This window comes from Salmo salar, chromosome ssa11 (genome assembly GCF_905237065.1).
Source record: "Salmo salar chromosome ssa11, Ssal_v3.1, whole genome shotgun sequence".
Lineage (NCBI taxonomy): Eukaryota > Metazoa > Chordata > Actinopteri > Salmoniformes > Salmonidae > Salmo > Salmo salar.
The window spans coordinates 11954822-11967723 of NC_059452.1; the positions used below are offsets into that span (position 1 = coordinate 11954822).

The 12902-nt window shown below is 40.9% G+C and overlaps 1 protein-coding gene across 3 annotated transcripts in view; it reads right to left on the reverse strand.

Moving 5' to 3' along the window:
• phkb (phosphorylase kinase, beta) overlaps window positions 1-12902 on the reverse strand; it is a 58869-nt gene that overhangs the window by 39957 nt on the left and 6010 nt on the right. For all 3 annotated transcript variants that reach the window (XM_014126506.2, XM_014126505.2, XM_014126504.2), the window contains 5 exons: window positions 10301-10439; window positions 6434-6533; window positions 4952-5059; window positions 4772-4852; window positions 2607-2722 (listed from right to left, as the gene is read on the reverse strand). In XM_014126506.2, the coding sequence (XP_013981981.2) occupies window positions 2607-2722; window positions 4772-4852; window positions 4952-5059; window positions 6434-6533; window positions 10301-10439 (544 nt within the window). The remainder of the gene's footprint in view (window positions 1-2606; window positions 2723-4771; window positions 4853-4951; window positions 5060-6433; window positions 6534-10300; window positions 10440-12902) is intronic.

Genomic DNA, 12902 nt, shown 5'->3' on the forward strand with positions numbered 1-12902 from the left:
CTCCCCCTTTTTCCTCCAAACATAACAATGGTCTTTATAGCCATTATGGCCATTTTTGTTTCATCAAACGAGAGAACATTTCTCCAAAAAGTACTATCTTTGTCCCCATGTGCAGTTGCAAACCGTAGTCTGGCTTTTCTATGGCAGTTTTGGAGCAGTGGCTTCTTCCTTGCTGAGCGGCCATTCAGGTTATGTCGATATAGGACTCATTTTACTGTGGATATAGATACTTTTGTACCGGTTTCCTCCAGCATCTTCACAAGGTCCTTTGCTGTTGTTCTGGGATTGATTTGCACTTTTCGCACCAAAGTACGTTATCTCTAGGAGACAGAACGCATCTCCTTCCTGAGCGGTATGACGGCTGCGTGGTCCCATGGTGTTTATACTTGCGTTCTATTGTTTGTACAGATGAACGTGGTACCTTCAGGCGTTTGGAAATTGCCCCCAAGGATGAACCAGACTTGTGGAGGTCTGCAATTCTTTTTCTGAGGTCTTGGCTGATTTCTTTTGATTTTCCCATGATGTCAAGCAAAGAGGCACTGAGTTTGAAGGTAGGCCTTGAAACACATCCACAGGTACACCTCCAATTGACTCAAATTATGTAAATGAGCCTATCAGAAGCTTCTAAAGCTTCTGAAAATTCTGGAATTTTCCAAGCTGTTTAAAGGCACAGTCAACTTAGTGTATGTAAACTTCTGACCCACTGGAATTGTGATACAGTGAATTATAAGTGAAATAATCTGTCTGTAAACAATTGTTGGAAAAATTACTTGTGTCATGCACAAAGTAGATGTCCTAACCACCTTGCAAAAACGACAGTATGTTAACAAGAAATGTGTGGAGTGGTTGAAAAATGAGTTTTAATGACTCCAACTTAAGTGTGTGAACTTCCGACTTCAACTGGAGATACTTTATAAAGGTGGGTTTGGTTAAACTTTTTATGGACCCCCTATGTACAAGGCACATGACACCAAAAACAAACACATCTTGACTTGTAATGAGCCTCACATTTATACTGTAAATGCCTACAAGTATACATTTAAATGGTTTAATAATCTAATGCAAACAGATGACTCGTAGATATAATTGTTGCTTAGAGGGGGCTGAAATCATTATGCACTTCACTATGCAGAGAAATTAGCAGTGAATTTCCTTTCCCTCTTAATAGCTCTAAATAAAAGGAAGAAGATGACGTGGCAAGGAAAGTTGCAAGATATGCTGACAAATAAAAAGGTGTTCAATCCCAAACAGAGCCCAAACCGATACAAAAATGCAGAAAAATAAAAAGAACATAGTTGAAACCAGCTTTCCCGAAACCCAACTTCAGCTCCCGCTCTGACAAAATCAGCAGCAATGATCACAATCAAGAAACATGAGGCCTTTTTGAAAGTCTATTGATTTTCTGTCCGAACTTGCCTGGACATAATGCGTAAGAGCTGTCAACAGTTCTGAGTGAGTGTGACGCCTTGGTCGACGGTTTAAAACATTGAATGTGCACACAGTGCTGTAGTTTCAGGGAGCAGGGTGGGCATTGCTTTGATAATAGTAAGTTGCAGACAACAAGCACAACACAGTATCTTGTCATACAATTTTTTACAAAAGGGAGAAACATACATACAGTAACGTACTATTCTATGATGTAATTAAATCCTGATTGATGTTGACAGCATCTGTCAACACGTCCCAATGAGTGCAGTCTGGATTAAACCTACTGTAGAGTGGACTTAAATTAGAAACCTAACGCAGTTGAACAAAGCTAAATATTACTACAGTGTTACATCTAGAATTAAGTTGCTCTATGTTTTAACTTGGTGAGAGATTGCCAAGGGGTAACCAAGAGCTCTATAGGACTACAGCTTAGCCATTTTTGCACAAACTCAATATCATCTAGGATTGATGACATTAACATTGTTTTATAATGACTGCCATTTTCCTTTCAGCCGAGCTTGAATGTCATGATTCAATTCTCTTGATGAAGGCATTCATCACAGCTTTCCCTGACACTCAGCCACACACAGACCTACGTACCCATCGGCAGTCTGGTACACTGAGTTAATGGAACAGTTCTCTCCCCCCCCCCCCCATTGTAACCGCGCCTGAAACTTGGTGAACGACTCTGCATTAAGATAATGAACTCAGAAAGTATTTGTATGTAAAAAGTTGTTATTCTGCCCCCGCAATTGCCTCACTGTTTACATTACTGCATATTAATGTGTATTATGGAAACTGAACTACAAATCAGTCATTCTGAATTTGACTAATGGCCATGGTGTCGAATTATTGTCTATGTAGAATGCAAAGCCATATTTTTTTTTTCTCTAGGAAATGGTGGTAAGTTGCTACCAATTTTTCCTACATTCTTTAGGAGAAACCAATGTTTTCCAGAGATAAGGGACAGAGGAAACAGAATCATTATGGAGGTCTTGAGAGAGGGAGAGGCAGTTCTCCTGCTCAAATGATAGACCATCGACATTACCTTTACTACCCTAAAATATATCCGCTTTGTTTTCGTGGAGAGATTAACACATTCCATGTGTGGAGACTGTCTAGCAATGTATTCATATTTTAACATATCAACGTATTCACTAGAGGAGGAAAAGACAGACCTGGAGTGCAGCTCAGTGCTTCCATTGTTGTACTTGCTCCCTCTCTCCCACATTCCAAAGTCAGGCACTCTGTACGCCCTCTCTACACAGAACACCAGGTTCTGGATGAAAGATACCTGCAGAGGTAGAAAATACAAACGAGATCTTTCAATCTCAACATAGAACGCTTTCTCCCTGGAATTATACTATACCGTGTCATCATATTGTCAAAAGAAGAGCTTATGCAACTTCGGGAAGAATGTACTCACATTTAAATGGAATAAACTATTCTCCAATAACTCTCATTTTATGCACATTTTCAGTAAGTTATTTATTCAATAAAAACACAACATTTTGCCCCTGATGGAATTAACATTTGTGTGCCCCATGTTAAAAGACAAACATCACCCAGTCACATGGGTAGTCAAAACCATGTCCTTAATTTAATCTGGAACAAGGAGGAATGTCTCTCCTCTATGCGCAGAATGAGACAACAGGAGAGAAGGGAACTTCCCGAAAATATTTTTAAATTATGACTTCGAGGCCATGAAGGAAAAATGTGAAAGTACTGGGGGAGATGTGAATGACAACAGGGAAACAGAGAGGGCCTAAAGCGTACAAAAATGGGACAGGCAAGGAGGGAAGACAGGGAACTAAACAGAGCCACTGAAATAAGGACATTGCGGGTTATTTTATTTTGGGCTTTAATAGAATGATTCATGTAAGGATCTTTATGGCCTTTTTATAAAAAAAAAAAAAATGTACAACACAAAACAACATACAGACTCACACAAACATCAACGACATCACACCTGCTCAGACCCACCTGTTCTCACCCCTCTCTCCTCAAACTGCACCATTTTGTTCCTCTCTGTCGCCCACGCTCTTTCAATATTTAGATAAAGAAGCATATGATTTTTCCATTTGTCTTAACGATTGGAGGATCTTTCTGGTATCTTGATAGTATCATAATGAATGTTGCTGTCACGAATGGGCACATACACAAAACACACATATAAGCACACACCCAAAGCATCTACCTGTATTAATACTGCAATGCAGATTCAATTGAATTGAACTTCCAGTCGGGAAAATAAACTGAACCACTGCTAAGAGCAAAAATTGGACTAATGAGAATACAAAAAAATGCATTTAAATGCGGTGCAGAAATAACACACATTAAGAGTCCTATTTCCTGTTCATTTGTTCTGATGTAGATTAATAAAAGGATGCATGCTCATTGATTCCATGTTCATGCCCTTTACTTGTATTACGCAGCTCAATAAGCACTATTTAAATGTGCAAATTAGGTCTGCTTTGCAAATAGGACTGGCCCCATTGAAGCTACACACGCAATTTGTTTGCCGTTGGGAGAAAAATAAAATAAAAAAAATATATATATATATATATATATATATATATATATATATATAATGTGAGGCTTTCCTTTTCTGTAAACAAAGTGAATGCTCACTGTAATTGCTTCAGGGCATAATGTTCTAGAACAGCTCTATTTTTGAAGATAAGTCTGGATAAACAAAAGCTTTTTCTGAAGGCAATCATTTCACCCCTGTGCCTAAAAGTAAATCTCCCAGTGAGCAGACAACTGAATTAAGAGATGGAATTAATGAATTTCAAATCTCCCAAAGGGCTATAAAAACAGGAGACAAGAGAATTAACAGCACTTACTGCTGCAGCCACCTTAAAGTACCACTATAACGAATGAGTTACTATTACTTTAGCTGTCCGTTTTACTAAGCCTCCAACTCAATAACTTGCTCACTAATGAAAAAGGGTGCTGAATAAGTTAGTGCAAGTCAAGAGGCAGGTGTAATGAATTTTAAAACTGTTACATAGTCATCAAATCATCACATGTAAATAGCTGTGTTTCTAAAGATGCATGGGCCTTTAACAACTGCTTATTCAGCTGCTGTCTCTACTATTACTATTAACTGTCTCAGGGCACTTCGGCACACAGGAGCTTTCTTGGCTTGCGTTGTTTATAGTCGTGTCCATTTGTTCGCTTCTGCTCCCTGTTGACACTGGGTTTCCCCTTAGGTTGATCATACTTTATTGGTCCCCATCTAATCACTATGAAGAAGCCATGCTGCGTAAGAGTCATGCTCCGCAGACAGACGTGTTGTTTCTGAGAGAGAGGGTCACGTGACTAGGCCAGTGGGCCGTACCTCATCCGTGTTGTAGATGATCTGGAGGCCGGAGCAGATCATCTCCACCAGATAGAGCAGGAACAGAGACAAGGCATCAATCTGACGGAGGGAGACGGTATTTACAATGGTGAAGAACGCAAGACCGGAATCCGCTCCGACTTAATTCATTATCTTGACAATGTTTGTGAGAGGGTTTACCTGTAGGTGATGGTAGTCATTGTAGGACAGAATCTCATCTCCTGTGTCTACATTGAATATTGAGTGCAGGCACTTGGAGGGGCTGGGGTCCTGTTTGAATTCCTCCACCTGAAATAGAATGAAGGTGAAGAAAGAGAGTGAAAGGAAGAGAAAGAGAGAGAGAGAAAGGGCAAATAAAAGAGGAGTCAGTCCATAAAAAATATATCTTACTGACTGGGCATCTTTCCATTATTTATCCTATCCTCACAAAAAGGTAGGTGAGGTGAAAACCGGGACTAGGATGGCTCATGGATATTCCACTGCGTCATCACTAGGACACATACTAGAATTTTCCTCAAATTAATGGCTCTGAAGACATGAGCAAACCACTGGTATGCATGAATGCATCTGTAAATATTGCAAACAGACATACCATTTATTTGTATCGTGGTGCATTAAGCAATTCTTGAGTCATGCCAAAGATGTACACATATGACTTCTCCTCCTCAAACCATCCCAGGTCAGATTTGCGTGATTCACATAGAGTAATACACTCTGTTTGAGTTTGCTTCACACAGTGCATTATTTTGTGCCAACATTTGGCACTGACCGAACCAATAACTGTTGCGTTCCAAAATAGCCTAACATTTGTATTGAAAGTGCATTTCCACAATAGTGCAGTTTATGAATCTTGTCAAATGTCACTGTGTGTCAGTGAGTGTGTGTGATCTTAGCATGAAATGGTTCCGGAGTTAAATCTGTCAGAAAACATTTGAGAAGCTTGCGTTGTGTGGCTAATTCGTTAAGACTGTGTTTAGTTTCATTGGTACATTGTGGTAAACTTTGATGCCCTCTCTTTAATACCTCTGTAGTTTTTTTTTTATTTGATCAAATGTGCTTCCTAGTCCCTCTTTATTGTGGGTCCATTAAAAATGGCATGTTCTCTGTGAATGCCAGAGACAGATGTTAATGAGCGCTGCACTGTGTAATTAACTGAAGAAACGGTGCATTATAATTAAGACACAGAAAAGCTTTCCCATAAATTAGGTCGTCAAGGTCATGAGTAAATGAAACAAAACAATTTCAAAAGGCAACAGAGATGTGCAATTACAGACCAGAACAAGACTAGTGTTCTATTGTACTAAAGCTGTAATTATGCTTTCATAGATGTCTTTAAACAATATAAACGCTACTATTTTGACTGAACGGTCTGCTCAAATACTTTATACAAGTGTTCTGTTGAGGCTAAAACATTTCGGAGACCTCTATATTATTCCATCTGCATAGAGATAAAACCAGTCAAAGTGTGAGATAGTAAACCACTGAAGCATGAGAACAGAGAAGATCAGTAAAAGGACAGAGATCTTTATCTCCCCCCCCATTAGTGACAGTTTCTGTGTTTGCTAAAAATCTATATTCATTACTGGATAATGGCATTTGTTTAGATCACTAAGAATGAACTACAGGGTTTCCTGTGGTCTGACGTTTCATTTCTGGACTCACCTTGTCAGACTGGCGCATGTAACAGTAGAGAATACCCCTCATGCACTTGATGGCTGAGTGCTCCAACTCATGGGTGCGTCCCATGTCATCATCGATGCGTCTGCACGTCAGGGTTGATCGTCGCCATGTGCCACAATGAGATGGAGAAAAACGGCCCAATGAGCAGAAGAGCATGTTAAATCATCTTAAATGATCCTACTTCACCGCACAAAATCACTAGGGTCTGGTTATCCTGTCTGTGCATACATTAAATGGTACATATTAAATGGAGACAACTTATTGTATTTTTGTACACAGTCAGACAGGTTTTAAATCATTTTAGGACATTAATGATAGTTGTTATTCCTTTGTCCTCCAAAAGCATAAGACAAGCTAGGACATACTCCATTCCAATTGATCCGCATCAAAATCATACTTGAAAAATCACCCAAATGCTTCCAGTATACTATTGACATAAACAATGGCATCTACATTGCATTCAGAAAGTATTCAGACCCGTTCCCTTCGTCCACATTTTGTTACGTTACAACCTTAATCTAAAATGGATTAAATTATTTTTTCCCCCTCAATCTACACACAATAAGAAAGCGAAAACAGGTTCAGACATTTTTGCAAATTTGGTAAATAAAAACAGAAATACCTTATTTACACAAGTATTCAAATCAAATCATATTTGTCACAGTCGGCAAATATAAACAGGTGTAGACCTTACAGTGAAATGTTTACTTACAAGCCCTTAACCAACAATGCAGTTAAGAAAAAAAGTGTTAAAGAAAGCATTTACTAAAATAAACTGAAGTAAAAAAATGTAATAAAAAATAATTAAGAAGCAACAATAAAATATCAGTAGCGAGGCTATATACAGGGGGTACCGGTACAGAGTCAATGTGCGGGGGCACAGGTTAGTCAAGGTAATTGAGTTAATATGTACATGTAGGTAGAGGTAAAGTGAATATGCATGGATAATAAACAGAGTAGCAGCAGCGTAAAAATGGGGGTGGGGGGGGGCAATGCCAATAGTCCGGGTAGCCATTTCATTAGCTGTTCAGGAGTCTTATGGCTTGGGGGTAGAAGCTGTTAAGAAGCCTTTTGACCTAGACTTGGGGCTCCGGTACCGCTTGCCGTGTGGTAGGCAGAGAGAACAGTCTAGGACTGTGGTGGCTAGAGTCATTGGCAATTGTTTGGGCCTTCCTTCGACACCACCTGGTAAAGAGGTCCTGCATAGCAGGAAGCTTGGCTCCAGTAATGTACTTGGCCATACGCACTACCCTCTGTAGTGCCTTGCGGTCAGAGGTCAAGCAGTTGCCATACCAGGCGGTGATGCAACCAGTCAGGATGCTCTCAATATTCAGACCCTTTGCTATGAGACTTGAAATTGAGCTCAGGTGCATCCTGTTTCCATTGATCATCCTTGAGATGTTTCTACAACTTGATTGGAGTCCACCTGTGGTAAATTCAATTGATTGGACATGATTTGGAAAGGCACACACCTGTCTCCCACAGTTGACAGTGCATGTCAGAGCAAAAACCAAGCCGTGAGTTTGAAGGAATTGTCCATAGAGCTCCAAGACAGGATTGTGTTGAGGCACAGATCTGGGAAAGGGTACCAAAACATTTCTGCAGCATTGAAAGTCCCCAAGAACACAGAGGCCTCCACCATTCTTAAATAAAATAAGTTTGGAACCACCAAGACTTTTCCTAGAGCTGGCCACTCAGCCAAACTGACCGATCGGGGGAGAAGGGCCTTGGTCAGGGAGGTGACCAAGAACCCGATGGTCACTCTGACAGAGCTCCAGAGTTCCTCTGTGGAGATGGGAGAACCTTTCAGAAGGACAACCATCTATGCAGCAGCACTCCACCAATCAGGCCTTTATGGTAGAGTGGCCAGACGGAAGCCACTCCTCAGTAAAAGGCACATGACAGCCCGCTTGGAGTTTGCCAAAAGGCACCTAAAGACTCTCAGACCATGAGAAACAAGATTCTCTGGTCTGATGAAAAAAAATATTGAACTCTTTGGCCTGAATGCCAAGCATCACGTCTGGAGGAAACCTGCCACCATCCCTACGGTGAAGCATGGTGGTGGCACCACCCTAAACACACAGCCAAGACAACGCAGGAATGGCTTCGGGACAGGTCTCTGAATGTCCTTGAGTGGCCCAGCCAGAGCCCGGACTTGAACTCGATCGAACATCTCTGGAGAGACCTGAAAATAGCTGAACAGCGATGCGCCCCAACCAACCTGACAGAGCTTGAGAGGATCTGCAGAGAGGAATGGGAGAAACGCCCCAAATACAGGTGTGCGAAGCTTGTAGCATCATGCCCAAGAAGACTCGAGTCTGGAATCGCTGCCAAAGGCGCTTCAACAAAGTACTGAGTAAAGAGTCTGAATACTTTGAAATATCATTAATTTGCAAAACTTCTAAAAAAACTGTTTTTGCTTTGTCATTATGGGGTATTTTGTATACTGTAAACTGATGAGGGGAGAAAAAACAATTTAATACATTTTTGACTAAGGCTGTAATGTAACAAAAGTTGGAAAAAGTGAAGGGGTCCGAATACTTTCCGAATGCACTGTAAGTAGACCTCGTGTATGTTTTCATTAATGACATTCACTTACTTTGAAACATATATTTCCACCAGTGCAGTAGACTTACTGGACACACAGACATGGGCATCTGCCCATCCATCCACCCATTTACTCCAATCTAGAGCGCCCACTCCAATCACACTCCAGTCCCCTCTCTAGTCACATGGAGGGTAAATGATGGTTTGGGTCTGTGCTGTCAGATTGGAGTCGTCTAAATTAAATTCCTGTGAATGCTAATGGGGAGAAACCATGACGGATGAGTAGGCCCGTCTGGTCTACTTGAACATTCTATTTTTACTCTTGTGTCCCCTGGGAGAAAAAAATGCACACCAGTGGGTTTCAAAAGAGCACTTGGTTACAAGGTCTAGTGGAGAAAGTCCCTGACTATTTTGAGAATCTCAGAACTCCCCTTGAACTTGAGCCCTCAGTGTATGAAGTGAAGGACACGTTACTACAAAGAAAAAGGTGACCTGTTTTATAATCAGATACAGAAGAATCAACAGAATGTCTGAAGGTGAGAGCATTGTGCCTAGAGACTAGAGAACATTTTGAAGGAAATATGGTGCTGTTGAAGCCCCCTCCTCCCTCCTTTTTCCCTCAGAACAGACTCAATTTGTCGGGGCATGTACTCTACAAGATGCCGAAAGTGTTCTACAGGGATGCTGGCCCATGTTGACTCCAATGCTTCCCATAGTTGTATCAAGTTGGCTGGATGCCCATTGGGTGGTGGATCATTCTTGATACACACGAGAAAGTGTTGAGCATGAAAAACCCAGCAGCGTTGCAGTTCTTGACACAAACCAGTGAGCCTGGCACATACTGCCATACCCCAGTCAAAGGCCCTTCAAATCTTTTGTCTTGTCCATTCGCCCTCTGAATGGCACACATACACAATCCATGTCTCAATTGTCTCAAGGTTTTAAAATCGTTCTTTAACCTGTCTCCTCCCCTTCATCTACACTGATTGAAGTGGATTTAACAAGTGATATCAATAAGGGATCATAGCTTTCACCTGGGCAGTCTATGTCATGGAAAGAGCAGGTGTTCCTAATGTTTTGTGCACTAGGTGTAGTCTGGACGCTCTGTTAAGTGGGCACTCCAGCAGCAGCAGTACATGCCAATGCGCAGCACCCCCTTGGCATTACAAAAGCTGTCTGCTTTGATTAAGAATATCGGTCCCTGATGGAGCCCATTAACTAAGGTTGTACTGGATTCATTACTAAGATCAACTTTAATATACAGTGATCTAAGGTGGCTGTAGATGTGTGTGTGTGTGTCACCTGTAAGCTAAAGCCAGGGCCCAGGAACTGGCTGCACAGTACAGGGAGTCCCGCACCTTGGCCTCCTTGCAGCTGGAGCATGTCTTGGTAGGGAAGAGGCCAGTGGTAGGGCTTTGGTAGTTCAGAATGGTGGTCTTCACTAGAGAGAAACAAGGGAGAGACAGGTGATCCCTCAGCCTTTAAAGGCTCAGTACAGTCAAAATTATATTTTTCCTGTGTTTTGCAGAATATTGTACAACAGCTGATGAAACTAACATTGATCAGTGTTATTTCCTGATAGTTGCTGGTTAGAAATACAATCTACACAGGAGCTTCTAATCAGCCTGTTTGCATGGGTGGGAGTTTAGGCTTGCCTGGTGACATAACCATGTGGTTAATAGACCAATAACAAAGAGAGTTCCAAACCTCTCTGCCAGTTTTAATTTTTCTCCTCCCCACTCAGACCACTCCCAGACAGTCCTAGCTAAATTCTTGCTTGATAAATCGTTTTTTTTTGTCCATTGTAGTGGACAACTGTTCCATAAGGTACTTGATTGTTACCCAGAAATGATTTGATATAAAAAAAATGCATTGGGCCTTTAACAAAAAAAATCTGAAAATGGTGAAATGGAATGCAAAATAAAGGTATGTTAAGCAGCTGTACATTGTGTAGTTATTGCTGTAAAACCAGACATCCTAATAAGGTGTGTTACCGCACGTGAAGGTGACAATAACTTTGGCTTCAGGTCACATACTGTACATTCCAGAGTGACACATGTTTATCTTCATGCAAATCCTCAAAATATTATTTCGTTGAAATAAAGTCACACTAAAACAGAAGGCCTGGAATCACAGGAATGTATTTGTCACCACACCACCATTCTACCCCTCCCCGTCCTCCCTCACCGATGAATAATCTGTCTGAACAGGGTACTTCATTTTTCATCACCACATTATGCCAGAGCAAATGAAGGGGACATCCATTCTGCCAGATCGTTTGTTACAGTGAGTCCGGGTCAATTCAAAGAGACAAAGTCAGCATAGCCGGGATAAAGAGGTGGAGGGAATTAAGCAGAATATTAATAAACGCTTCAGTAACTCGGCAGTGACAATTACTTTGACCCCCAGAGGCTGCTTGGGAAAAAACACATTAAAAAAAGTACAGTGCCTCTTCTGACTAGGATTCATATGTTATTAACCAGAGTTAAAAAGTACCATCGTATTGGACTTTCCCCTGGCATGGTGAATGTAAAAAGAAAGCCGATTGAAAAACAGAAAAATTGTTGTGTTATTTTCCGGCCTTTTCTCCCCACATGCTCTGGACAATTTATTATTTTGTTTCCAACAATACTTCCTTGTTATACTATGATATTGCTAGTCCAATCAAATATGTGCTTGATAATATAAATAACAAAATGCCAGAATTGGAAACGCCAACCTATTTCTCCTCATCAACGCTGTGAACAAGCTTTTAGTGAGCGCTCACCAGTAGATGAACAGATTTTAGGCACGTTCTACAACCGGATGTTCAAAACAGCACAGTTTCTATTCTTTTGCTGAACCCGGACCAGTTCAGATGTGTGAGATTACGGTTGTTTTGCCCTGTGTTTTTGCCTAGTTATTATAGTATTGGCCAATGTATTATTCTGTACTTTCAACTAATTTTCATAATTTATCATTTGTAGGCTATTGTAAATAACCTCTGGCTCCAGTCTTCTCATCACCTGCACTGTTTAATAAATACCACCTATTTGGACCTGATCCTCTTACTCTTCCATTCAACTGTTGATGCTCCAAGCCCAACTAACTCGGCAGCCGGGTCCATAAATAACCTACTTTGACTCACTTTTAAATCTCTGTTTTAGATTTGGAAAAGGCAATATAATGTATTTGAGGCACATCAAAGAGGAAAAATGGCACCTTAGTAAGACTCCTCTGAATCAAAACCACAGTTAAAATCTGTTATTATTCTCTAACTCCAAAAAGACACAACAGCACTCTAGATGCAAATAAACTGTGGTTGGAGTTGCTCAGCCTCATATCATCCATCAACCTAATGTCCCACTAAATCAACAGCTAACGCTTTAGACACAGTCTATTTCTTAGAATGGGCCATTCTAAGAAAGAAAAGAAAAGATGAGAAAGGAGAGAGAACAAATGAGAGGTAAGAGACCTCCACAACAAAACATAAAGCTTGCTCTACCATTTCTTAATCTCCCTGAGCCAGTCAGATAGCAGCCCTGAGCCTCCACTATAATCAAGTGGGAGAAGAAAAAAAAAAAAAGAGGCACTAGAGTGTGGCCACATTACCACATAAATAAGAAATCTGAAGCCCGCACAGGAGAAAAAGAAGCCAAACTGTGAGGGACAGTGATGTCCCTAATGTCGTTTGCTCAGAAATGATAGAGAATAAGTCCACACTGAATCATAAGCGCATGTAATGCCACTGGCTTTACAACTGCACTTTTTTTTTTGTAGATAATAGAGAAAGATCTGAATCGTCATTTCCTTACGCGTGAGGTAAAAAACTGGCCTGTGCATTGGCGATGACTGCTGCTTTGCTCCCTGCTTAAATTGCCGCGTACCGACCACCAAATTAAGCAAGAACATTTCAACATATTGT